This window comes from Mus musculus, chromosome 9 (genome assembly GCF_000001635.26).
Source record: "Mus musculus strain C57BL/6J chromosome 9, GRCm38.p6 C57BL/6J".
NCBI lineage: Eukaryota > Metazoa > Chordata > Mammalia > Rodentia > Muridae > Mus > Mus musculus.
The window spans coordinates 45,838,449-45,865,450 of NC_000075.6; the positions used below are offsets into that span (position 1 = coordinate 45,838,449).

General features: G+C 48.8%; 2 protein-coding genes across 21 annotated transcripts in view; one reads left to right on the forward strand and one right to left on the reverse strand.

Moving 5' to 3' along the window:
- The first annotated feature begins 96 nt into the window (after window positions 1–96).
- Window positions 97–24,036, forward strand: Bace1 (beta-site APP cleaving enzyme 1). 4 transcript variants are annotated; one of them, NM_011792.6, is made up of 9 exons: window positions 97–840; window positions 14,440–14,528; window positions 16,179–16,395; window positions 17,640–17,777; window positions 18,666–18,800; window positions 19,952–20,053; window positions 20,462–20,611; window positions 20,831–21,002; window positions 21,606–24,036. In NM_011792.6, exons 1-9 carry the CDS (start codon window positions 580–582, stop codon window positions 21,845–21,847), a joined length of 1,506 nt encoding a protein of 501 aa, NP_035922.4. In that variant the 5' UTR covers window positions 97–579; the 3' UTR covers window positions 21,848–24,036. The 4 variants fall into 4 exon arrangements, with proteins under 4 accessions (NP_035922.4, NP_001139419.1, XP_011240815.1 ...); XM_011242513.3 differs by having other exon boundaries at window positions 125–840; window positions 16,179–16,207; window positions 21,606–23,995; XM_011242512.3 differs by lacking the exon at window positions 97–840 and adding an exon at window positions 1,271–1,594 and having other exon boundaries at window positions 21,606–24,006.
- Rnf214 (ring finger protein 214) overlaps window positions 18,321–27,002 on the reverse strand; it is a 50,143-nt gene continuing 41,461 nt past the window's right edge. For 9 of the 17 annotated variants that reach the window (XM_030244319.1, XM_030244316.1, XM_030244320.1 and 6 more), the window contains one exon: window positions 25,077–26,550. In XM_030244319.1, the coding sequence (XP_030100179.1) occupies window positions 26,485–26,550 (66 nt within the window). In that variant the 3' untranslated portion in view covers window positions 25,077–26,484. Of the gene's footprint in view, window positions 26,551–27,002 lie in introns of all 17 variants that reach the window. The other 8 variants (NM_001310840.2, NM_001361112.1, NM_001361113.1 and 5 more) reach the window with 3 other exon arrangements.

The following is a 27,002-nucleotide window of genomic DNA, read 5'->3' on the forward strand; positions in this document are numbered from 1 at the left end:
GTGAACTCCATCTCGGCAGAGGGCATCCCAGACCCCTTTCAGCTCCGGAAGCTGGGCTGTCTGCCATGGGAAGACTACACTTCCCAGAGATCCCAGGGAAAAGCAAAAACCCTTTGGCTTTGACAGCCACCGCCACAAGCCTTTCCGCCTCCCCAGCCTGCCTAGGTGCTGGGAGCTGGGAGCTGGATTATGGTGGCCTGAGCAGCCGACGCAGCCGTAGGAGCCCGGAGTCCCTGTCGGTCCCCAAGCTGCAAAGCCCGCCTGGAAGACCCCGAAAGCTACGGGCTCGGATAGCCATGCCCGCCCCTCCCAGCCCCACAAGGGGCCCGATCCCCCCGCTGGCGGCCGGCGTCCAGATGTAGCTGGGTCCCCTGGATCGCCATCGTCGTCTCCTCTCGTGCGCTACGGATTTCTCCTGCCCACTCTCCGCCGCCTGGACCGGGAACTGAGCGAGGGGCCTGCAGACTCTGCAGTCCTGATGCCGCCGAGGCCGCTCTCCTGAGAGAAGCCACCACCACCCAGACTTAGGGGCAGGCAAGAGGGACAGTCACCAACCGGACCACAAGGCCCGGGCTCACTATGGCCCCAGCGCTGCACTGGCTCCTGCTATGGGTGGGCTCGGGAATGCTGCCTGCCCAGGGAACCCATCTCGGCATCCGGCTGCCCCTTCGCAGCGGCCTGGCAGGGCCACCCCTGGGCCTGAGGCTGCCCCGGGAGACCGACGAGGAATCGGAGGAGCCTGGCCGGAGAGGCAGCTTTGTGGAGATGGTGGACAACCTGAGGGGAAAGTCCGGCCAGGGCTACTATGTGGAGATGACCGTAGGCAGCCCCCCACAGACGGTAAGGTGGTCAGATCTAGCAACCCTCCTTCATGCATGGTAGAGGGGTGATAGGGTAGAGATGAAGCAGCCTGCCCTGATAAAATGGTTTGTTTAGTGGGTGCAGAATGACCGCCCGCTCCTATTCCTCCAGGATCCGGTTGGGAGTAGCCTTTCCATTTCCCGCCCCCTCTCACTGGCATCCAAGCCCCAGGACTGACTACTCACCTCTCACTCCCACTGCCCCATCCCCCCACGCCCAAGAAAGCACTTCAGTGGTGGCTGACCCTGGGGAAGGGCCAGGCACGGGGACACTGTAACAGGTGTCAGTGGCCGGAGTCTCTCATATTCCATCTCCACACTCTCCCCTACTCTAGTGTTGCGGGGGGGGGGGGGGTATCTAAGATCCCCACCTTCATCTTCTTGAGAACCCAAAATCCTGGCACCAGTTGGATCAATCAGCCCCTTACTCTAAGTCTGGGCTGCCATAAGCCAACAAAGTGAGAGTCTTAGTAACATCCATGTAGCCTCCAAGTCCCAATAGACTCTGGCTTCCCCTAGTCCCTTCCTCCTTTATCCCAACCCCCACTCTCTACACTCTAGCTCCTCCCCCACCCATGCCTCAGAACATGGCCAGAAGAGAGCTGTACTGAGTCTGAGAAAGATAAGCCTAGGGGAGCCAGAAACCCCTTGCAAGGGTTCTGAGACGGATGGGCACACAGCCATGGGAAGGGACTTCTCCCTGTCTTTTCCCGTCTTTTCCAACAGTTTCCAAGGTACCTGGGGTGGCTGGTGGAGGTTGTGTCCTCTACCTGTGCTGACTGGGAGTGTGGGCTTGAGTCAGCTATGGCCCATGTGGGGTTGCTGGCTGACCTCTCTGAGTGCATCTGCCACCTCCGTGGGCGAGTCTGGGTACTGGTTGGTGGCAGTGTGATTCTGCGTGTGCTTCTGTGTGTCACCTTGAGTCTGATCCTGTGTATCTCTGTGAGCTACCCTCAGTGGCTCCGGACCGTGTCCACAAAGCTTGTCCACGGAGGGTGTGGAAAGATGGGAGTGTGTGCGCTGGGGTCAGGGAGGAGACAGTCACACTTCCTTTCACTCAGGCAGTTGGATATGGGAGAACCACAGACCCCTGCTTTCTTGTTACTTGCTGGGTCTATACCACTCAAGCTTGCTTTGGGAGCTCTGAAGTCCTGGTCTCCCCCACTCACCCCTCCTCTTTGCTGTACACCATAACTTCCCAGAAGTCGTATGGAATCCGGGGGTCGGAGCCAAGTCAGAGCTAGAGTTCAGTCTGAGCCAAGAGAAGGTAAGATGTCAGGGAAGGGGACATGTGGAGACGTGGGACTCTAGTGACGTGCTGTGCAACTGCACAGATCTGTGATAAAGCCACAAGGACTTTAGGGTCAGACAGGCTAGAATCTGGGGGTCTGCCTAGCACCCTAGCCTTCCCTTTTCCCAGCAGTGTGACCTTAAGCAACTTATATAACTCTTGTTGGCTATTGCCTTCTCTTCAAAACATGGGAAATGGGGCCTCCTTTGCAAGACAATTGTGAGGATTAAATGAAACCACGTAGGGGACCATGCCTAGAAGAAATCCCTGGGTTAATTGACCTCCAATAAATATTACCTCCTTCTCCTTAACTGGCCTGGCCACTTCTGCCTCTTCTGTGCTATGCAATGAAGCATAAAATCTGGACCGTGTTGAGTATATTTAGTACATACTTCCCTGGTCCCCTGAGATGCAATGTAGGTGCTCCAGCCCAGCCCTTGGCAGAGAGTAGCTGTTGAGGGCTAGTCAGTGCCCTCCCCTCCCAGCTAGAAGTCAGAGCAGGGGGCTGGAGGTCACACACTAGCCCTGGGAACCCTGAGTAGAGGCACTCTGTGGTTGCACGTGCCTCTGATCCCGACCCTGTTCCAGCCAGCCTCGGCTCTGTGGCTATTTTGTTCCTTCCCTCAGCAGCCTGTGAGAAGGATGAGCCTTCTTCTTACCCAACGGGGCTATCAGAAGCAGTGAAATGGGATGGAGGGTGGCAGAGTTCTATGAACACAAACCTCTGGAATTTGGAGGGTTACTGCCCATGCTTGGTGGTCTAATCTACAAAACAATGGAAGACACACCTCTGCATGAAAGGCTTTAAAAAGGAAGTAAAATGTAAGTACTCCTTTGACAAAAGTGATGCTCTGTAGATTCTTATCTTTAGAACCCGCTAAACATGTAAATTCTCATGATCCCACCCCAGAGTCTGGGAGTCTGCAGGTCTTAAGGCTGAGAAGCACCGATCTATGAGGAGAAATAATGATGCCAAAGGTAGAGTTGGCTCAAGGGACTTGATGGAGTATGTGTTCATTGAGTGAGGTCCTGGAGGGTGGAAAGGAATGGGGCCATCCTAGCCAGGACCTGGCGCTTCTCCCAACACACCGTAATTGCTTCTCACTTGCTCCCCACTCTGGCCCAGAGACTATGAGAAACGAGAGACGAATGAGTTGTGTGTTTGAGCTTATGTGTGTTTGTTCAGGAGACAAGTGAAAGCCAGGCCAGTTGATACTGCAGGGTTATGCTGAGACCAGATCAATTTAGGTAAATAAAACGGAGCCCAACTGTCAAAAAGCCTTAAATGTCAGGCTATATGGTTTGGACTTCGGCTCTGAGGGGGGAAATTGAGATCATTTGTACTGGAGAATGATATGAAGCAAGCAAGCAGACGTCTGAATCTTAGGGAGAGTGGAATATAGAGCTACGGGAGACGCGAAGCTCACTTTCTGTGGAGAAGGCGTGAGGTTGCGGTAAGAGGGAGAGAGAAAGGAGGCCAGGATGCAAGGAATGTCACAAAACAGGCGAGCAGGCTGGGGACATCGTGTGGAGGGTGGAGAAGAAGGAAGGCATCAGAGGTAACTTGGTGATTCTGACATGGCGTAAGTTGAAATGGACCATTGGTGGACCAGGATACAGGGCAGGAGGGCATGGTTGGTATACACACTTGTTTTATTTTAATTCAGTGTGCATATCTTTGTTTGTTCTGGTTTGTTTGTTTTGCTGCATCCCTCACTCCTACCCCTTGCTATGTAGCCCCTGGCTAGACACAATTCATGAGCCTTCTGCCAAAGCCTTTAGCATGGTGGGACTAGAAGTGTACGCCATCACACCCAGCTTCTTCTTTTGTTCTGTTGCTTGGCTTAAGACAGGTCCTCACTGTGTAGCCCTGGCTGATCTGAATTTACCATGTAGACATGCTAGCCTCAAACTCCAAAAGATCCACCTGCCTCTGCCTCCCTAGTGCTAGAATTAAGGCTGTGTGCCACCAAGCCCAGTTTACTTGGTTCTTTGTTTATTTGTTCTTTCTTTCTGCGATCATGTATATGTATATGAGTATGTATATGCATGTATACAAACACACATATAGACGCTCTACATTATTCATAGCTTTCAGAAGGAAAAACAGGCTCTGAAAGGTAAACCCTTGGTCACGTGCTGTGTCAGTAAGCTGAGGCCCTCCCTACTTTACCCTTTGTTCTCCTACAATGGTATTGTCTTGAATAGCCTGTTGAGAGCATCCCTCTGCTGTGATGTCTCCCCTACAGTTGTGTAGTGTGCTATGACTATTTTTGTTTCCTTCATCAAACTTCAAGCTCTTGGGACTAGGGATGTAGTCTAGTGGTAGCACACTAGCCTAGCAAGCACATGGCTCTAGGCTCATTCCTCAGCACCACACAACTTTAAGTTCATTTTTTATTAATTAATTAATTAATTAGTGTGTGCATATACCACAAACTGCATGTGGAGGTTAGAAGACAGTCTGGAGGATTCTCCCTTTCTACCGTGTGGGTTCCAGGGTCTGAACTCAGCTTGGCAGGTGTAGCTGCAAGTACCTTCCCCCACTGAGCCACCTCACCAACCCAAAAGCTCATATTCTAATATGTATGATAATTTCTAGCTCAGACATCTGCTGAGTGAATGAATCCGTGAGCTACAGGATGTTGAAATAGAGCTGTTAACTGGGCCTGGTGACTCAGGTCTGTAACCTCAGCTCCTGAGGCTGAGGCAGCAGGATCAGAAGGTCAAGACTTAGCTGGGCTACAAAGTGAGTTCGGGGGAAACTCCCGAAATTACACAAAGCCTGGGGAATCTGACGAGACCCTGTCTCAAGTAAGAAAGAAAAGTCAGGGTGGGCTAGGGATATAGTTTAATTATACTGCACCAGCTAGCACCCCTGGTCCCCAAATGTACAGTGCGCATGCACTCCAGGTTCCTTGGTGCTGAGATCACAGGCATGAAACCTTAATTTCCGCACTTTCCTATCCTGCCTCATTTTCACTTCAAATGAAAAGCTGCACCTCATTGCATTAGGATAAGCATCACTGACCCAACACTGAAGAGTAGTTTGTTAGGAAGGAAATTTGGTAACAGTCATTTCAATATGATAAATATTTATTGAGCAACTGTTGTGTTCACAGGAGAAACAGTCCCAGCCTTTGGGGTGCTTACAATTTGGTGTGAAATACGGATGTATAAACATCACTGATGCCCAAGAAGGATGAGTCCAGGAAATGGCACAAAGCTACTTCTGATAGGGCACAGGCTGGCTGCTCCACTCTATGGGGAGAGGTGCATGAGCTGTAGTGAGAAGCTGGAAGTTGTAAGGATGCTGCGGGCCTTGTTCTGGAAGCAGCTGGCAGACCTCATAAGCCTATGAAAGAGGGGTGGTGGTGTCTAATTTTGGTTTCAGGAAAACAACTTTAGTGTGGAGGAGGGCTTGGATAGGGTAGTGTGTGAGACAAGCATCTGTTAGACAAGGGCCTGATGAGGGAGGAGGCAGTGAGGGGAGAGAGGAGAGAAGGTCTCAGGATGCTGACAGTCACAGCTCAGGTCAACCAGCCCTGCTCTGTCCCTATGAGCTAAGGGGTGAGAGAAAGGGCGAGGGAAGGAGTTGGTCCCTTCTCCCTAACCTCTCAGTTTGTTTGTATAGGTGAACAGCAAAGGGGTGGAGGCACATGCCTTTGATCCTAGTACTTGGGAAGCAGAAGTAGGTGGATCTGTGATTTTGAGACCAGCCTGGTCTACAGAGTAAGTTCCAGGATAGCCATAGCTACACAGAAAAATCCTGTCTTGGGAGGGCAGGGGGAGGAAAGCTTTTAAAACGTAGTATGATTTACCTAGTGCCTTACACATTTATATCTCTCTCTCTCTCCTCTCTCTCTCTCTCTCTCTCTCTCTCTCTCTCTCTCTCTCTCTCTCTCTCTCTCTCTCTCTCTCTTTGGCCAGGGGATCCGGTAAGACAGGGGTATCCTAGAACTTGTGACCTAGGCCATCCTAGAACTCACTATACTGCCAGGCTGACCTCGAATTTGCAGTAATCCTCTTACCTCAGCTTCCAGGGATTGATTACAGGTGGGCCACCGTGCCTGGCTTAAACAGTTACTTTTCTGGTTTAATGATATGGCCTAGGTATTAGTATGCTCATTTTGGTGGTAAGAAAACCAGGGCTGAAAGAGATTAAGGGGGTTTCATGAAGTTACTCAGCTAGGATTAACACAGCAGAAATTCAAGCCCTTATCTTTAGTTCCAAAGTGCTGGGTCAATTTCCATTTTATCATCTTGAACATGTTAATTGACTTGGAAATGAACCATCCTTATGGGTGAACCTGGCCACTACTGGCCACGGGCATCTGGAAACTGGTGGGAGATGGGACTCAACTGATAGACTTGGTGATCACCTCGCAGAGTCAGCAAATGATCTTGTTCCTCGAGAGAGAATGGAAAGAAACGAGGATGATGGTGGAGGAAGAATATTACGTATAGACAGGAGGCCATCAGAAATGGGGGCCTTCCGGGTCTGAGCTACAGATGGCACCAGCCCTTCCTATTGTTTCAAACACTTCTCTGCCTTCCCAGCTAAAGAAAGACAGGTTCATTTGGGAGAACGTTTCATTCGTTTGAGAGCGATGTCCTCTGACTGAACATTTCTAGACAATTCTGGTAAAAAGCAAAGCAGAAAATTCTAATTGAAAATCCAAGAAGAGATCTCCCAGGGAAGCCCCACGAGAGTCTCTCTCTGCTGTAGTCCATCTCAATGGTGTGACTGAGCAAAAGCCAGGCTGTTTTCCTGGTCCCAGAGAGGGGTTCTCCTTCTGGGAGGGCCCCGGAGGGTGGAAGGCATTCACTGATGTTGATCCACCATATCCACCGGGTCTTAGGAGAGTGAGATGGGTGTTCTGTGGAAGGATGCTGAATCATTGGTCTCCAGAGCATTCTGACCCAGCGAGCAGAGGCTCCCAGGCTGTTCTCCCAGACTATGGGTTTTCTGTCATCCAGTAGTTGGCCTCTCTGCTGCTCACTGTAACCCCACCGTGGCCAGGATGGCTGTTTTCTGCTGGGGTCTCCCCTCAGAATCAGTGACCCTAGCATTAATTCCTTTTCAGGGCCTGTGAAGATTTTGCCAGGGAACAGAGAAGGTGAACGCTAGCTTTCCCCAGTGGGTGAGCATGACTCAAGGACCAGAGGGAAATTGAGCTGATGCCAGAGAAGGATTCACTGTCTGACAGTGACAAGCATGTAGCTAATAGCTGCTCTGGGGAAGGGCTTTCTGGGTGGCTTCTACAGAGAATGAAGGAACAAAAGAGGTCCTAGGAACCAGCACAAGGGATGGGTCTGTTGCTCTTGTAGAGTACGCAGTTAGCACGCATGGGGCCTTGGTTCCATCCCTAGCATCAGGAGTAAAGTTTAAAAGCCATCCTGTCAATTAGACATGTGGTTTTTTTTTGTTTGTTTGTTTGTTTTTTGACTCTGCTACCCTACTGATAGATGGCAAAAGAACTGCCCTGGAGGCTGGAGGAAATGGAATACCCTGGCCAAAGACAGAAGGGTGCACTGGATAAGTTTGGTTTGGGGTGACCCTGCCCTTTAAGATCCCTTAAAAATCTAGCCAGAGTTGGTGCGTGATGCTTGTTTGCAGGCCCCAGCTACTGCCTGGAAAACAAAGAAAGTAGAGGATATAGCTGAGAAAGAAGTCTGCAGACCTAGGGTCAGCTGCCTTTACTCACAGTTGCAGGGCAGCCTGAGGCAGGAGGGACAAACAGGGTAAACTCGAGGTAAACTGCTTCAAGGAGAGCCAGGCAAAGCTCTTAACCACAGAGAAATCACTTAGTCATGACTGGCTAAACAAGAAAGACCATTTAAAGAGCAACTACCATGTTGTAGGCCTTGAGGCAGACACTAGCCAACACCCTAGCCCCCACCACAAACTCAGAGAGCTCTTAGGAGAAGCCTCAGGGTATTGTATTTTAAGGTAAGCTGTTTGGCCACAAACAGTAGATATCCCATTCCAGGAGCCTCTGGTCAGAGGATAGGCAGGCGTGACTCAATGATTGAGGTTTGAGGAGTGGTAACCAGAGAAGGCAGGTGATACTGAGGACCTGCAGGTAGAGGAGCTTCATCTTGGCACACTCTTGAGAGACAGGATATTTGACCAGGACTTGAAAGTTGAACATGTGTCAGGTGTACAGCAGAACATGCCAGCTAAGGAATGGAGCTGTGTGTCCCAGCCCAGGCAAGGCCATCATGCTCCTCAGCGATGGATGTCACAGGAACCACACGGAGGAAGGGGAGCTCCTGGGGAGTGACCAGGAAATAGCCAGTAGCTCTCAATGTCAAGGGTCCTAGGATTTCATTCAGATAGGTAGCCTAATGCTGGGCAAGAAACCTCCCAATTACTGTGACTTAAAAACGCAAGTCATTTTCCAGGATCCTGTGGGCTGACTTGAGGTCCTCCTGTTTGAACTTATTCTTGTGGCTACAGACAGCTGGCAAGTCAGCTAGAGGCCAAGTTGTCCCAATTTGCTAGGTTTGTGGCTGCAACACTTGGGCTCACTGCTGGACTGCAATCCCTGTATGTAAGTGCCACCTCACCAGCCCCTCCTTGCCTTTACTGATTTCTCACTGGCCAAGCCCAGAGTCACTGTGGAGGGAATCTCACACAAAGGCCTGTGAATCACCAGTATACCCATTTACCACATACTTCCTCTCCAGATGGAAGGCCAAGAAGATCAAAGGCCGTTACTACTTAGTGGTCGGTTAGAGCCGGTGGAGGCTGGTATTGGCTTTGTGGCTTGGTTGTAAGATGGCCACGTTGCTCATACTCTCTGGGTCTGTTTCTTTCTCTTCAGATTGGAAGAAAGCCTCCCCCATCTCAGCTTTACACCAAAGGCTTGTTCTTGCTTAGCCCCCAGCTCTAAGGTACATACGGAAGAAAGCAGATGTCTTCTTTGGGAGGCTTGGATGAGAACCTCTGCCCTAGAGGCTTGCAAAAGCTGTAGAGCCTGAGATAGGCTGCAAGGAAGTTTGTGGGGCAGGGGAGGTGCGTTTTATTCTTGTGCTGAACTGGGGACGGAATACCTGAGCCCTTGAGCATAGACGATTCTGAGCTATCCCTGTCTGTGGGGGTTAAGTCCTGTAGGATTGAGGGAATCCAAACCCACCTTAAATTTGCCAGTCTCGAACTTAACTGCATCTGCTAAGATCTATTGCTGAGCACAGTAGAGCGAACCTAAGCAGGTGTGCCTCTCCCAGCGGGGCTTGTTAGGCCTTCCCTAGAAGCTGCCTTCTCTCAGAGGTCCCAAGGAGCACATTTGTTTGTTAAGTGATTGGCACTGACCTAGTCCTGACCCCAAGTTAAATCTCCTGGGCATGGGACTCCTAGGTCTCCCTAGGCCAGGGGACAAGGAGAAAGCTACAACACAGGTGGTCTATCTCATGTCAAGACAATGGAAACTGGGTTAAGGAAGGAAGGTAGATCATAAAACTAACCAGCTATTGGGAGCCTCAGAGGGACTTTCTCCCCCACTGTGTGGTTTTTGTTGTTGTTGTTGTTGTTGTTGTTTTTGTTTTTGTTTTGGTTTTTTGAGACAAGAGTTTCTCTGTATAGTCCTGGCTGTCCTGGAACTCACTCTGTAGACCAGGCTGGCCTTGAACTCAGAAATTCACCTGCCCCAAGAAACGCCTAGTGTTTTTTTTTTTTTTTAAGGGAAAAAAAAAAAAAGCTTGAAAAACCAGTTTTTCAAGAGACACCTATTGTCAGGCACTAGGATACCAAACAGGGCTACACTGAGTTCTTAGACACTGGGAAGGTAAGAGAGGCAGATGGTAAGGGAGCCTATAGTCAGTTACAGTTAAGGGAATGGAGCCTGGTCTTCCTCCCAAGGGAGGAAGTTTATGCTCAGGCTTAAAGATGAAGAAGTAAGACACAGAACCAAGAAGAGGAGGGGCCAGGCAGAGCCAGTGGCCAGTGACACTCTATGGGATGGGCCCAGGACTGGCAGGAGCAGACCATGTGTGGTGGGGATTGGAGATTTGCCTGAGGCTGAGCATGCAAGCAGGGTAGGTTGGAAATGCCCTGAAGGAAGTATGCAAGCCAGAAGTTTCCCTAGTCATCTTATCGACATCTCCTGCCTTAGGGGGACCAGTCGGTTCACATTTGACCTTGGGAAGGTTACTCAGGCCAACAGTCCAGAAGACAGAATGGTGAGGTCCAAGGCAGACATGTCAAGATAGTTGAGATTGGAGGCTGCACAGTGGTTTAAGAGCGCATTGCTGCTCTTGCAGAGACGGTTCAGTTCTAAGCACCCACATGGTGGCTCCCAACCATCTGTAACTCCAGTTCCAGGGGATTTGACAACGTATTCTGACCTTTTCATCCTCCTGTACACATATAGGAGACATGCATGTACACATATAACATTGTATATGATAAATTATGTCATGTGTGAGATGTGTGTGTGTGTGTGTGTGTGTGACAGTTAAGGTTGAGAAGTCCTGTAATATCCCAGGGTAAAATGATGCCAACTGGGCCAAAGGGTGGTAAAGGGGACGGGAAGAAACAGGCACACAAACACTCTTTAAAGGGTGGTGCCTGGACAGGACTGAGGGAGCACTAGGGACAGATATGAAGAAGACCATTAAAGAGTCTCTGAGGTTGTTGCCTTACAGAACAGACTGGATAATGCCACCACTTACCAATACAGAGAATACCGAAGAGGACCAGGTAGAGGTTGGCTTTGGGCATCCCTACGTGGAGGTGCCTACAGGAAAGTAGTCTGGGGAAGAAGGCAAAGCCAAGCTGGGGGTGTGAGCCTGTGAGGACCCAAGAGGTGACATGGGAGTGAAAGAAAGATCTCTCATGTATCTGTCCCTGTGAAAGCCTCAGCAACTGTAGTAAAGGCTGCTTGATAGTGGCGGGATGCAGGCAAAGCCAGTTTTAGAATGGCTTGAGAAAGAGTAGGAGGTGAAGAAATGAAGACAGCTTGGCTGAGAGCTTAGCTTGTGAAGAGAGGGTAGCTGGAGGCGGGTGTGAGATTCAGGAAGGTTTGTGTTGTTTTTAATGAAGAGACTCGGCATTTGTAAAGGCCAGTGGGAAGGATTTGGATTCTTTGGTGCTGGGATGGAGGAGCGGGAGCCCATGTAGCACGGTGATTGAATTAGCCTGAGGAAAAGGGGATCATGTCTAGAATGGGTGCCTGGCAAAGGAGCGAGGAGGGAATTGTCTTCCCAGCCCAGATGAAAACTGGGGCCTGAGCCAGGGGGAAGGCTCGAGTGGCTGGGGCAGCCTCAGGCCCAGGAAGGCTAGAGTAACAAGACTAGAGTGGGCTCAGGGCCCAGGAGATAGGAGGCTTCTGCAACTAATCCCCCCCCACACCACCACTAACTGCCTTGTTTGGCAGTAAGAGTACTGGGTGGCTCAGCTCCTGCCTCAGGCCTGCACCAAACTGAAAGGGAGAGGCTGCCAAGAGCTGCCCAAGGGGCTCAGTTAGAAATGTTGAAAGACAGCTCCAGAAATCATTTCTCAGCAGCAGGACCACATGCATAGCAGGAGCAGCCAGACATTGCTGCGGAGGGAGTCTCAACGTTTTCCTGTTTTGTTGTGGAGAGGGAGAGGCAAGAGCGATAGGAGTCTGAAGCCCTGGAAAAGGGCAGGCTGGGGAAGGAGAGGGGCCCAGGAGTGAGGAAAGTTGTTCTTTCTTGGCCTTAGCCCTGTTTGTCTGAGAGAAACCTTCCTCAGGTGGAAGAGTCAGACTGGGACCAGAGAGAAAACAAGGCTCAGGACCTTGTGGTAGAGAAGGAGGAACTCTGAAGAGAGGAGAGACAGGAAAAGGCCCTGGACAACGGGGTCCCTGGATAGAGGTTTCAGTCTAGTGTAAAGAAGTGGCCAATCTGCTCAAGCTAGCCTTTACACAGATCCCAAGTAGTGTCCCTCCCATGAACAGGTTACAGGGACTGTGTCAGGAGGGGACCCATTTCTGGTGCTCAAAGCTAAGCCCTAAAGGTACAGAAAGGGGTCCCGGTAAGCGGGGTGAGGCCTTTTAACCATTAACCCAGCTGGTTGAAATCTGCCATGCGGAGCCTCCAGGCTCTATCGATTATTTTAAAAGCACAGCCACTGTTAACTGGTGGCTGCCCAGAAACCAGGGAGAGGCACAGAAGTAGAGGTGGGGAGAAGCAGGCAGGGAGGAAAATGGGAGCCCAGCCAGGAGTGGGAGCCGGAGAGGAGGTCTGAGGTAGGATTCACGGCTTGGCCATCAATGTAGGGGAGGCTTTGGGGGTGATCAGAAAACCTAAGCTGGCATTGGAATCAGCCAGCACAGCCCATGGGCACTGCTGAGCCCTGAAGCCAGGAAAGGGCCTGGCAGATGGGACAAAACAAGCTCATGACCATGGTGACCTTCGCAAGGTGACTAGGTCAGAGCTTTGCTGACTTCACTGAGAAAGGAAGGGAAGGCCACTGGGAAAGCTGAGGTGCAGGGAGAGAGAGGGCAGAGAGAGTCCATGACAGGCTGCTGGGTTTTCCTGAGGACAGGGCCCTTTCCCTGATCCTCCTATACAGCAAAAACATCACGGTCTGGTGTGGCTGAGGGCAGGGTCAGGCCATCAGAGTCTGACTGCACCTGGCCTGCTATGTATGCACTCTGCTTCATAGTTAGTTTTACAAAGCTAATTTCATTTGTGAGGTGGCTAAATGGGGAGGTGAGGAACCCTCAGACTAAAGCTGGCTTCTGGAGAAGATCAGGTTGAAGGATGCTTGTGTGATAAAGAAACAGGGTTGCTATAACTTGGATCTAAACTGTACCCCAACGGACCATGTGTTTTCAGTGTGGTGCTAGTGGGAGGAAGTCAGGTAACTGGGGGTATACTCTAGGAGGAGATATTAGGACTCTGGCTCCTTCCTCTTCCTCTGCTTCTTGGCTGCGGTGGCAGGTCCCCTTTGTCACACGACGTACTATGTTGACACATACCAAAGCAATGTGGCCTAGTGACCACAGACTGAAACATCTGAAACCCTAAGCTATGTAGTTGAGGTGGGGAGGAAGGGGCAGGCACACGGTGGGTGGCATGTGCCTCAGCATCCTGGAGGTTGGGGAAGAATAAAGGATCAAAGTCACTCTCAGTTTCAAAGTGAGCTCAAGAGCCATTTTGGGTGACAGGAGACCCTTCTTTTAAAAAAAAAAAAAAAAGGCAAGGAAGAGAAGGAAGAAAAGAAGGAAGAGGAGGAGGAAACCAGAGACACAAAATACATTTTTACACTTTCCTAAGTTGCTTTAGGCAGGTGTCACCATGGTGGAAGCTAATACAAGTCACAGTGGAAAGTGACTGCAGGTAAGGAAAGGTGAAATGAGGGACAGTCTGCACATGCATAAACTTCATGACTCATCACAGGATGCATACATTGGCAGGATTTGCGGACAGCGGTTTTGGCTCTGTGATATCATCTGGTCATTTTTGGGAGTCCAGGGTCAGTGGTTTCAACCAGTTTGACCTAGAAGGCATCTCCAGGTTTGAAAAACAATTTTAAAACAACAACCAAAATCCTGAACAACCCTTACCAAGGTGGGTAACCAAACAGAAGAGGCTGCTATTTTTTTCCTTTATTAGTTAAGCGACTTCTAAAATCAGTGATGAGCACAGGTAATTGAAAGCAAATGAAGATACAGAGTTTATTTGGGTTTTTCATGAGTGTAATGTTCTCTTTGGTTTTTACAATTTAAAGAGGATGGTCCAATCCTCTTTGAAAAGGAAAAGAATATGATTCCTTTCATTAAGAGGAGTTGATCACAAGCAGTAGAGCGGGGGACACATTAGTAGAGGTGCTAGGAGAGAGCTGTGCACACACAGCCAGGACAGAGACACAGCTGTCTGTCCACTCTCAGCCATGGCACTCCTGGATGCCCATTCTTTCTGACGATGGCACACATAAGCTTAAGTAACTCAGGAGAAACCACATTATGGGTGTGGGGCATGGAGTCCCACACACACCTGGGTACCAATGTGCCCTACCCACTGATCCCACACATCTTTCCTTGCCAGTGCCAGATGGAGTGGATCAGCCGCAGCAGAGGCCTCTTGATGGCAGAGAGAAATAGTGACGATCAGGTGACAGGAAACACTAGCATGTCACAGACAGACGCAAGTGCAGTCTCTGAGGCTCAGGAGGACCCTCAAAGTCTGCCTGTGGCCTTGGTGCCAGTGCTGTCGGCCTGGCTGCTCTTATTCCGTGGACAGGTCCACCAGGACCACAGGCCGGTGGGTCCAGAGCCGTCTGTCTGCAATGTCTTTTCTCTCCCCTTTCTCTGACAGCTCAACATCCTGGTGGACACGGGCAGTAGTAACTTTGCAGTGGGGGCTGCCCCACACCCTTTCCTGCATCGCTACTACCAGAGGCAGCTGTAAGTCCTGGGGAGGGGTGGGAGAGGGTTCAAGAACAAGAGCCTTTCTTCTACTAGGGAGGGGGAAAGCAAAAGGAGGCAGCTGGGGCCAGGAAGAAAGACAGTGTGGGAAAGGGTGGGTTAAGGGGCAGACATGAAGTGCTTCTGCCCCAAGGCTCCCAGAGCAGAACATGAACCATCTCATTTTCTGTCTATATGGACAGGCAGTAGGGCCAACCCACTGTCATAGCTAGAGTTTAGAAGGCTGAACAGGCTAGTGGTTAGTGCCTTTCACCATGTTCTCACCGGGGACTGGGGGCTGCTCTGGGTAGTTACACGTGATTTAAGCAAGATGAAGGAACTAGGCATGTTGGTATATACCAGTAATCCCAGCATTTGGAGGACTGTGGAGACTACACAGCAACTCTCAAAGAGCCAAAAAAACGGGAGCTGGGAGATGACTCAGTGACTAAGAACTTACTATGAAAGCAAGAAGACTGAGTTCAAGTTCTAGTACCTACCTAAAGCCTGCCATGGCTTGCATGCTTGTAACCCCAATATTGACAGGCTAAGATAGGCAGATCTAGCTTTCTGGACAGCATAGCTGAAACTTCAGGTTTAGTGAGAGACCCTGTCTCAAAAAATAAAATGGAGAGCGATTATCCTCTGGCTTCTGCATGCACATGTGTGCACATACTCCATGTACAACAAAAACCATACTCTTCTCCAGTTTTAAAAAGCCAGAAAATAAGAAGGAAAGAGTCTTTCATGACCCCCACTGAATTGTCTCCAGGTACCACTACAACTGCCACCAGCTGGGTTCCGCTCAGTGGTGGGAGATGGACTAGAATGGGTTTTTATGTAAGAGAGACATGAGGAGTGTTGTGAAAGACTGGTTATAAAAGCAGATTGAGGATGTGGTGAGGAGAATCTAGTGTTGGCAGTATGTCTGTATGAGACAGGAGGAAGGTGTGGCCTCCACATAGTACAGGCTTACACCCTAACCTTGGACTTGTAGGAAAGTACAAAACCACTGTCCTGTTTCCTTTTGCCCTAAGAACACAGTTGGGGAAGGAGTAAGCTGGGTAAGATCAGTGCGAGGACATCCATTATAAGTTTTCATGCAGTGCCATCAGCCCTGGGTAGTTACATGATGAAGAGAAACAGCAGGGGCATTGCACAGCAGTGAGTGCAACTACTCTTGTGGATTCCAACCCCTGCCTGCTGTGCCAGGACACTTGCTCGGATTTTCTGTAGAGGTTATTCCATGGCTTCCACAGTCACTCTGCCTAGTTCTCTCCCCACCACTCAGTTGGTACCACTGGGCCCCAAGGCAGCAAGAGAGTCAATGGCTCCTTTTCTCTGTGAGTGTGATGGATCTGGGGTGGGGGAGGAGATGTCCAATAGCTGTCTTTGCAGCAGCCATAGACACAATGTACAAAGCCCATCTTGTTCTTTAGCCTGAGCTTCAGGTCCAACAATATACACTATGGGGACAGGAGAGCAATCCCCAGCTACAGCTATCTATCTGCAGGGATGCTTGACATTCTGCTCTGGGTAACAGGGCTAGGGTTGTTCAGCTGAGCAGATTCTAGAATGCCATATAGAGTGCATTTGGGAATATATCTGATGACACACATCTATTGTTACAGCTTTGCTTCCTTTTTATAGGTCCAGCACATATCGAGACCTCCGAAAGGGTGTGTATGTGCCCTACACCCAGGGCAAGTGGGAGGGGGAACTGGGCACCGACCTGGTGAGCATCCCTCATGGCCCCAACGTCACTGTGCGTGCCAACATTGCTGCCATCACTGAATCGGACAAGTTCTTCATCAATGGTTCCAACTGGGAGGGCATCCTAGGGCTGGCCTATGCTGAGATTGCCAGGGTGAGAGAATCAAGCCTGTTGCCTGCATGTTGCTCACTGCATGCTACACAAGGAAGGAGCCAAGAGAGAGAAGGGGGAAGGATGGATTGAAAGGGTAAACAAGGGGCTGGAGAGATGGCTCAGTGAGAATAGTGCTTACCCAGCAGTCATGAGTTTAATCCTCACAACTAAACTTTTCAAAACTGCTGGGTGTGATACTATGTACTTATAATCCCAGCTCTGGAAAGCCAAGGTCAAGTAAATCCTGGGGCTTCCTGGCCATTAAGCCTAGCTTACTAGACCAGTTCCCAGCCAATGAGAGACCCTGCCTTAGAAACCGAGGTAGAATGCCGCTAGAGAGATGGCTCAGCACTTGCTGCTCTTCCAAGGGGCCCAGGGTTAATTCCTAGCATCCATGTGCCAGCTCACAACTCCACTTCCAGGGATCCAATGCCCTCTTTTGGTCTCTAGAAGCAACAAGCACATGAATGGTGCACAGGCATAGAGGCAGGCAAAACACCCATATTCATAGAAACACATTTTTTTTTTTTTTTTTGAGACAGGGTTTCTCTGTATAGCCCTGGCTGTCCTGTAACTCTCTACGTAGACCAGGCTGGGGATAAACTCATAGAGATTCCCCTGCCCCTGCCTCCCAGGTGCTGGGATAAAAGGCATGTGCCACTTCTGCCCAGCATAAAAACAAAATCCATTTTAAAACAAAACAAACTAGGGCTAGTGAGATGGCTTGGTGTGTTAGGAATCCTTGCCAAAGCCTAAGAGCCATGTGGTGGAAGGAACGAACTCATTTCTGCACAGGCCTCTCTCTCACCTTCACACCCTTGCTGCACAAGCCAGTGCACACACAGGGAATATTCTTAAAGGTACACAGATTCTCAAGAATAATATCCAAGATTGTCCTTTGGTCTCCAAATGTGTGTGTGCACAGACACATGCACACACACACACACACACACACACACACACACACACACACACACGATATAGGAAGAGGAACAGGTGCTACAGGAACAGGAGGAGGCTGTCCCCAAATCTGAAACAAGTGAATCACGTGGGGCTGGAGGAAGGTGCTATGGCCTCGAAACACCTGCCTCTGCACTGCAGTATCTCTTATCCTTGCTCAGTACTTCCTTGGTCTTTCCTGAGGAACATCCCCAAGCTTTGACTTTGCCCTTGAGTACCGACAGGAAGCGGACCTGTCTGGTAGCCCCTGTGTGAGGATTTATTCCTGTTTCTCTCTGCCACAGCCCGACGACTCTTTGGAGCCCTTCTTTGACTCCCTGGTGAAGCAGACCCACATTCCCAACATCTTTTCCCTGCAGCTCTGTGGCGCTGGCTTCCCCCTCAACCAGACCGAGGCACTGGCCTCGGTGGGAGGGAGCATGGTGAGTAGGCCCTCAGAGGGCCATGTGCCTTCTCCCTCATGGCCGGAATCAAGAAACCCCTTTAAAGTCCCGATTCTTGCTTCCCTCCTTTCCTTTTCTTCATTGCTGTTCTTGAAAGGAATTGAATCTCTCATGGAAGGGATCAGAAACAATTAGGTACATTTCAAAGAAAATGAAAATTAGTCCTGTAGATTACTGTCTGAGTCTGAGAACAGTATGTAAGGACTCTGTTAAGAGCGCATTAATGGGCTGGAGAGATGGCTCAGCAGATAAGAGCACTGACTGCTTTTCCAGAGATCCTGAGTTCAATTCACAATAACCACATGGTGGCTCACAACCATCTGTAATGGGATCTGATGCCCTCTTCTGGTGTGTCTGAAGACAGCGACAGTGTACTTGTATAAAAACAAAGAAACAAACAAACAGAGCATGTTAAGGCTGGTATCTGGAGCCATGACTGACCCAGAACTCACTATGTAGTCCAGGCTGGCCTCAGATATGCAGCACTCCCTCCTTCCATTTTCCAAGTATATGCCACCAGACTCAGTTCAAGCCCATTTATTAATTAGGACAGTAACAAGTATTCTCCAACAAGCAAAGACAAGAAAATGTATGAAAGCAGCATACAATCAGTTCATTCCACGTTTATTGTACTAGCTTAGGCTTAAATAACTTTCGGTCAAGGGCTATAGATTTTGATACAAATAATCCCGATGTGTTTCTTCTCCTGAACACATTTAGGAAACTAAATATTACCATGCATGGGGCATGATGGGAGATTAGAGAGAATCTTGGCACCCCAAGAAATGGCTGATCTTATTATTTAGTCTTGGGTAACTTGCTCTCCTTCTGTGCTAGGACATAGGTGTCTGTCTCTTTTTCTTTTAGATCATTGGTGGTATCGACCACTCGCTATACACGGGCAGTCTCTGGTACACACCCATCCGGCGGGAGTGGTATTATGAAGTGATCATTGTACGTGTGGAAATCAATGGTCAAGATCTCAAGATGGACTGCAAGGAGGTAATGGGATGGAGGGGATTCTCGTGAGCATAAGGGGAGTCTCACAGTGTGTGAGAGCCATGAGGGTGGAAGCACAGGATCACGAGGCAATCCCTAAGGTGAAGGGCGGGGCCTGGCAGAGCAGTCACAGAGCCTGGACCACATGACTTAAGTATAGTAATGAAAACATGAAAGAGTTCCTTTCTGGACTCTAGTCACTGCCTCTTCAGCCTTGGGCAAGGCTTTTGTGAGGCAGAGGTTGGACCTGACTAGAGTCCTGCTGTTACTAAGTGCCCTCAGGCTCCTCACTACAGTGCCAGACTCCTCATCTACAAGGCAGAGGTAGAAATACACAAGCGTTCTCACAGACTGTAAAGGTCAAAGCCAATGTATGAAGTGTTAGTCGTTATGCTTGGCATACCCAAATGCCAACACTTAGGGTCTCTTTCCCTAGATTTTGTTTTACATTTATTGGGATGAGGATGGGGCATGTGCCACAGCTTGTGTATGGAGGTTAGAGGACAATTTTCAGTAACTAGTAGGTCTCTCTGGGGTTGAACTCAGGTCATCAGACTTGGTAGCAGGTGCCCTTACCTATCTCAACAGCCCCCTTTTTTGGCTTTTTTGAGGATCTTATGTAGCCCACGCTGACCTCAGACTTGCTAGGTAGCTAAAGATGACCTTGAACTCCTGGTCCTCCTTTCTCTGACTCTCAAGTGTCTCTCTACAGGCATATACCACCATGCAGCATCAGAGCTCAAGCTCATGGCTTTGTGCGTGCTGAGCCACCCTTCTCTCCATTATAATGTATGGTGAATGAGAATAACTACATAAAAGTACTAGAAGTTACAAATACCACACAAGGCATTTCTGCTTTAGATTTAGAGAACACCTACCCGCACAAGGTGACGAAGTTAGTACTTACCAAGTGCCTGGGATCTGCCAGGACCTACTTAGTGCTTTCAGCCTTTTGACCTATGTAATCCTTATGGTAACCTTTGAGGTAGGCACTGTTATTATCTTCAATTTAGAACAAGAGAACAGGTACACAGAGGTTAAGCAACGTGCCCAAGGACGCACATATACAAAATGGGAAAGCTAAGATGCCAACCCCAGTAGGATGCTTAGCTGTCAGATTCACCCCTCCCACCTCTCCCCCCCTCTCTCCTCAGTACAACTACGACAAGAGCATTGTGGACAGTGGGACCACCAACCTTCGCTTGCCCAAGAAAGTATTTGAAGCTGCCGTCAAGTCCATCAAGGCAGCCTCCTCGGTCAGTGACAGTCACACTCCTCAGCAAGCCCTAAAGATACGTAGATCCTTCCCATCAGGCGCTTACAAACCACTGCTCTGTTGACTTGGCATTGAGATGCCTTTTTTTTTTTTTTTTTTTTTTTTGAGATGGGGTCATGAACGTAGCCCAGGTTAGCATTGAACTTGACAACTTCATGCCTTAGCCTTCTAAGTTCTGGGACCACAGGCAGTGTGAGCCACCATGCCCACTCACAGCTTTATGAGGCCAGTATCTCACTTTCTCCTCCTGATCCGTAGACTTCAGTTTACCTTTGCTACTTTGGAAAATTCCCTGGAAAAGCACACAGTGGTACTGTCACTGTGGTTCTGAACACAGAGAAGACATGGTGGGATAGGCCGAGGCTTCACATTCCTCTCTTGTCAACAGACGGAGAAGTTCCCGGATGGCTTTTGGCTAGGGGAGCAGCTGGTGTGCTGGCAAGCAGGCACGACCCCTTGGAACATTTTCCCAGTCATTTCACTTTACCTCATGGGTGAAGTCACCAATCAGTCCTTCCGCATCACCATCCTTCCTCAGGTATGTCCCCAAGCTGAGACAGTGGGGTGCCAAGCAGCAGACAAAGTATGTAAAGAGACATAGCTTGCTACAACTTGAAAGATGAAACGAATGTGTGGTGGTAAAGGGGTCTCAGAAGAATCCACATCTTGGGGCTTGAGGAAGAGTGTAGGAGACTAAAAGGCAGAGGAAGGCAGGAAGAATCAGACATGCTCTCACCCTGTGACTGTTTACCCCTAGCAATACCTACGGCCGGTGGAGGACGTGGCCACGTCCCAAGACGACTGTTACAAGTTCGCTGTCTCACAGTCATCCACGGGCACTGTTATGGGAGCCGTCATCATGGAAGGTTTCTATGTCGTCTTCGATCGAGCCCGAAAGCGAATTGGCTTTGCTGTCAGCGCTTGCCATGGTGAGGAGGGTGTGGGGTCAGTCAGCTCATGTTCTTGCTGTCAGCTGCTAATACCCAGATCTCTTTGTTTGGGAGGTAGTAGTAGCTGCCTCTGGCTAATCAACCATGTGTGAGAGCTAGGGCTAAGGCTTGCTCTGGTGAACACGCCTGGTGGGGAAAGCACTATTGGAAACTGATAGCAGCTCGAGCTTCCCAGGCACTTGGAAATACTAGCTGCAAGGGTGGCTGCCCGCCCACAGTAAAGCTGAGTACTACTGCAGAAAAGGGCCAGGGCTTTGTGGTTGCATTTTCATGAAGACAGGTAAGTCTGCTATGTGTGGAAGGAGCTAGATTTTGGTCAACTTGGAACTGTTGACTTTGATATCACCTCTACTGGATGTGAGAATGGGAGAGGCTTGCAGTCCAGTTCCCGAGGCCCTGGAAGGAGAAACAGCCTCCCTCAGTACTAGCTTCCCTGCCTACTGCTCGCTCTGTCCAAGTTGGGCTCTGCAGTCTCACTTGGGTGGATCCCAAGGGGCCCCTGTCAGGAAGCTCTTTTAATTGTATAACCTAAGCTACTCTATGACAGTAAGAGCTACCGGTTCATCTCCACCCTCTCTCCAGTGCACGATGAGTTCAGGACGGCGGCAGTGGAAGGTCCGTTTGTTACGGCAGACATGGAAGACTGTGGCTACAACATTCCCCAGACAGATGAGTCAACACTTATGACCATAGCCTATGTCATGGCGGCCATCTGCGCCCTCTTCATGTTGCCACTCTGCCTCATGGTATGTCAGTGGCGCTGCCTGCGTTGCCTGCGCCACCAGCACGATGACTTTGCTGATGACATCTCCCTGCTCAAGTAAGGAGGCCCGTGGGCAGATGATGGAGACGCCCCTGGACCACATCTGGGTGGTTCCCTTTGGTCACATGAGTTGGAGCTATGGATGGTACCTGTGGCCAGAGCACCTCAGGACCCTCACCAACCTGCCAATGCTTCTGGCGTGACAGAACAGAGAAATCAGGCAAGCTGGATTACAGGGCTTGCACCTGTAGGACACAGGAGAGGGAAGGAAGCAGCGTTCTGGTGGCAGGAATATCCTTAGACACCACAAACTTGAGTTGGAAATTTTGCTGCTTGAAGCTTCAGCCCTGACCCTCTGCCCAGCATCCTTTAGAGTCTCCAACCTAAAGTATTCTTTATGTCCTTCCAGAAGTACTGGCGTCATACTCAGGCTACCCGGCATGTGTCCCTGTGGTACCCTGGCAGAGAAAGGGCCAATCTCATTCCCTGCTGGCCAAAGTCAGCAGAAGAAAGTGAAGTTTGCCAGTTGCTTTAGTGATAGGGACTGCAGACTCAAGCCTACACTGGTACAAAGACTGCGTCTTGAGATAAACAAGAACCTATGCGATGCGAATGTTTATACTCCTGGGGGCAGTCAAGATGAGGAGACAGGATAGGATAGAGACAGGAAGGAGATGGTAGCAAAACTGGGAAAGGCAGAACTCTGATCACTTTCTAGTTCCAAGTTTAGACTCATCTCCAAGACAGAAGCCCATCTGGACTAAGAGGTATCATTCCCCAATGTGCCTGTGGTTGTAGTCTGAACTGAAATGAAATGGGGGAAAAAGGGCTTATTAGCCAAAGAGCTCTTTTTAACACTCTTAGAGGAACAGTGCTCATGAGAAAAGTCCCACTGGACAGATGAATTCCTATCTTGTTAATTCTGTCTCTCTCTGCTTCTTCAACATGCTAAGTGGCACCAAAATGACCCAACCCCAAGGTCTTAGGTGCCCTATGGGACAACAGTTAGAATATTGTAGGGCTAGGGATGGTCTTCCCAGCATAGGTTCACTCCAACCAAGGTGCTAAAAGGAACAGACAGGAGAGTCCTCCTCTCTGATCCACAAAGGCAGAGCCCTCAAGATTCATCCAGCAGGGTTAGGGCTGATGCATTTGCCTCTGCCTGGATTTTGTTTTTATTTTCTTTCTTTTTGCCCAGTGGTACAAAACGATAAGCTCTTTATGGAATACTGAGTGGGTTCATTCCTCTCTTGCCCTCTCCAATGGCCCCTCTATTTATCTGGCTAAGGAAACACCACGCATTGGCTAGTATTAAACAGCAACTGTAAGATAGAGGGCTTTCTGTTCTATGTCATTGCCTTCAGTATCAAGGCTGCCTGGAGAAAGGATGGCAGCCTCAGGGCTTCCTTACTTTCTTCTCCTTTCCTGACAGAGCAGCCTTTCTGTCCTGCTCTCTGCTGCCCCTCCCAATATAATCCATGGGTACCCAGGCTGGTTCTTGGGCTAGGTTGTGGGGGCCACACTCACCTCTTCCCTGCCAGTTCTAACACGACAGACATGAAGCCAGTGTTAGTGGGAAGAGCTGGGTTTTCCCAGGATGACCACTGCATCCTCTCCTGGTACGCTCTACACTGCTTTCAGGCTGGGGACCTGCCAAGTGTGGGACAGTTGATGAGGAAGAGACATTAGCAGGGCCTCTGGAGTTGCTGGCCCAGCCAGCTGCCCACAAGCCATAAACCAATAAAATAAGAATCCTGCGTCACAGTTTCCAGCTGGGTCCTCTTCCTTGCCCTCGCACTGGTGCTGCTCTGGCTGAGTAGGAATACACCCACAGACTGCCAGGAAGATGGAGACTGTCCGCTTCCGGCTCAGAACTACAGTGTAATTAAGCTTCCAGGATCACTACCATGAAAACGCCGCATTCTGCTTTATCATTTCTACCCATGTTGGGAAAAACTGGCTTTTTCCCCATTTCTTTACAGGGCAAAAAAAAAAAAAAAAAAAGGGAGAGAGAGAGAGAACTCAACCTAGTTGTTATTTACCCTAGTAACTGGTGTTCTATTTTTTTTTAAAGGGGGAAAATTTGCATTTATTTTTCTTTTGATGGTTAACTCCTTTGTATCATAAAATTATGAACTCTGATATGTAAAACAGAAAAAAATCTTGACAACAGCTTCTCGCTTGTAAAAATATGTATTATACAGCTCTATTTTCAAAGTCTCCTGAAAAATGACTGACCTATCTCCACTGTATGTGGGGCTTTGCTACCGTCTGTATGAACGGAGGCCCAGTGGGCAGAGGTGATACAAACAGGCATGGCAGACTCTGAGTGTTTTTCTGACTGTTTCTCTGCAAAGATAGAGCCACAGTGATGAGGCTCCAACTGTGGAGGTCCACTCTCCAAAATGCTGCCTTTCTGGGGCTCGCTCTGAGAGACAGCTTGGCCCCATCATTCCTGCTTTTTTTCTTCTCTACTCTTTTGGCTTCTAAGATTTTTTTTTAAAAGAAAAGTAGTTTTTTTCTTACTTTCTTTTTTCCTTTCTGTCTTCTTTTTGTCTGTCTGTCTTTCTCTTTTCTTTTCTTTGACAGCATCTCATGTAGATCAGGCTGGCCTCAAACTTGTAGCAACGTTCCTGCCTTTGCCTCCTGAGTGCTAGGATTACAGGTGTGTGCCACAACTCCTCCTCGATAGAAACCGTGTGTGTGTGTGTGTGTGTGTGTGTGTGTGTGTGTGTGTGTGTGTGTGTGTGTGTGTGTGTGTGTGATTACATGCGTGTCTGTAGGGGAAGGGGCCAGGAGGATGAGATATGGTCTCATGTAGCTCAGGCTAGCCTTGAACTCCTGACCCTCCTGTGTGTCCACCTCCCATATGCCATGATTACAGGCTTGTGCCACTATGTTTAACTAAACACAACATTCTTTATGCTCACTTTCAATGTACAGTTTTCAGGTGACAGTGAGGTACTACATAGCTAGTGCTGGATGCTGCACAGTTGAAGGGAGAGAGCAATCTTAAGACAGAAAATGAATGAATGAATCTGCCACATGAAATAAACAAAGGAAGTAGACTTCCATTTTGCCACCTTTTTCTGTTCAAGTAGTACCAAACTGGAGACAAGAAGACAGAAGTACTTCATTAACCAAAGAAAGGAGGTCACCTGACCTCTAAAAAGGAAGACTCAGGCCATTCCCCCTTAAAGATTTTAAGGTAACCCTGGGAAGTCCACCCCTAATCATGCTTATCAATCAACCTGGACAATAAGGCAAGAGAAAAGAATTCATCCATGAGCTCATAGGCAAGGCAGAGAAAAACAAGAGAATTTAGTTAGCTCAGAAAGGACAAAGTCTTTGCTATCCTAACAGAAACTGCTAGACTCAATAAGCACCCCCAGTCCCAGGATGGGAAAACATCAATTGTCAGTAGCATGTTACCCTTCCCCCAGATGCATTTTTTCTCAATTAACACTTGTTTAATTCTGAAAAAAGAAGGTAATTAAAACCATTTCCTGTAGGAGTAAAGATAAAGATTGGGAAAGACTCAAGGTTCTCAGAGCCACAGCTGTCTCAGACATAAAAACCAGAAGAACTCAGTAAGTGGCGGTGGCAAACCTATCTTCCTCCAGATGGGAATCCACAAAGCATAGCTTACAACTGTACCACCTTCCTTCATCTCACTGTCTCCACTGTATTCTAGACAGGGAATGTATCCTTCATAGCGTTCTTGATTGATAAATGAAGTCCAACATCCCACGATTATTCTGCAAGTAATTTTGCACAGACATCTCACCCCAGTGCCTGTCTGGAGCTCACCTAAGGTCACCAAATCACTTGGTGGTGAACCAATTGCCTTAACCTTTGGGGGGAGGGGATAGCTAGATTAGGAAACCAGAGGAATGGAAGGGTGAGCACTTTGCAAGCCTGGCTGGTCAGTGCTTAGTGGAGGCTAAACCAGTAGCAACAAGGGATGGTGGCTTGGCCCAGGGGAAAAATCTGTGAATTGTGCTTTTCTATCTAGAAAGCAGAGTAGACAGAAGATGGTGGGAGAAATGGAACCTGATTTTGTTGTTCTTGGACTGTGGATTTTACTGACATAAAACAGAATATCCTGTATACCTGATATCAATGTATAAATAATGAGGATTAACACAGTAAAATGTTCAATGAATCAAACTATCAGAGTTACATTTGTTCCCCTCAGTCAGTATCATTTTGTCTATTGGAGTAGAGTGGCTAAACTAACACCAAGGCTTGGAGGCCCCTGCAAGGCCAGCATCTGGATGCACAGCAGGTGAGCACCAGACATCACATCTGCATACACAAGCCTTATAAAAATGGACTAGAGGCTGGGACAAACCAAAGCAGGATGGCCTTACAGCAACAGCAGCTTCCTAGATGGGTTAGACAACAGTCCTATGCAGGGATCATGATTTCAAGGCCAAATTAAACATCATATATCCCTACAGTCTGCATCCCCCCAAAAACTGCAAGATGAGGGGAAAAGGGGTGTTTCTGCATTATATACATACTTTCATTACGAACATTTGAATACAGACTTTCTATACACACATTACCTATATAATAAAAATGTACACGGCATGAGTATATGTCACTGTATAAATATATAGAGTTTTAGAAATCTTGAACCCGCGCTTCCTGTTCGCATCTGTTTCTCCTCTTCTTCCTCCCCAGTCGGGTCCATCATTTAAGAGTTGGGCAAAAGGGACAAGTGTCATTTGTGTTGGTCTGGGCCCAGAATTTGATACACTGGAAAGAAAGAGACACACATATACCTCAGACTTAGCTGGGAAAACAAAGTAAGGTCAGTAGAGAGTGCCATTAAAGATCACAAGATCTAGCCGGGCATGGTGGCACACGCCTTTAATCCCAATACTCGTGAGGCAGAGGCAGACAGATTTCTGAGTTCAAGGCCAGCCTGGTCTACAAAGTGAGTTCCATGACAGCCAGGGCTATACAGAGAAACCCTGTCTCAGAAAAAAAAAAAAGGATCACAAGATCTAACTCTCAAAAATTCTCACAGGGATCAGATGGACTAGCAGGGCCATTTCAGTGGTCTTTCTGTGTGTTATGTGTTGTATGCACATGTTAGTATGAAAACATGCATGTGCATATGTGCATGGAGGACTGAGGTTAACACAGGTGCCTTTATTTTACTGTTAAAAAAATATGTACTCAATGTATGAGTGTGTGGCCTCAGA

Bases quoted from the DNA above. Each gene is read 5' to 3' on its own strand.
- Bace1 (NM_011792.6), top strand. From the start codon at position 580: ATGGCCCCAGCGCTGCACTGGCTCCTGCTATGGGTGGGCTCGGGAATG. The intron at 841-14,439 runs GTAAGGTGGTCA...TTTCTCTGACAG, and splicing joins TAGGCAGCCCCCCACAGACG to CTCAACATCCTGGTGGACAC. The intron at 21,003-21,605 runs GTGAGGAGGGTG...CCCTCTCTCCAG, and splicing joins TGCTGTCAGCGCTTGCCATG to TGCACGATGAGTTCAGGACG.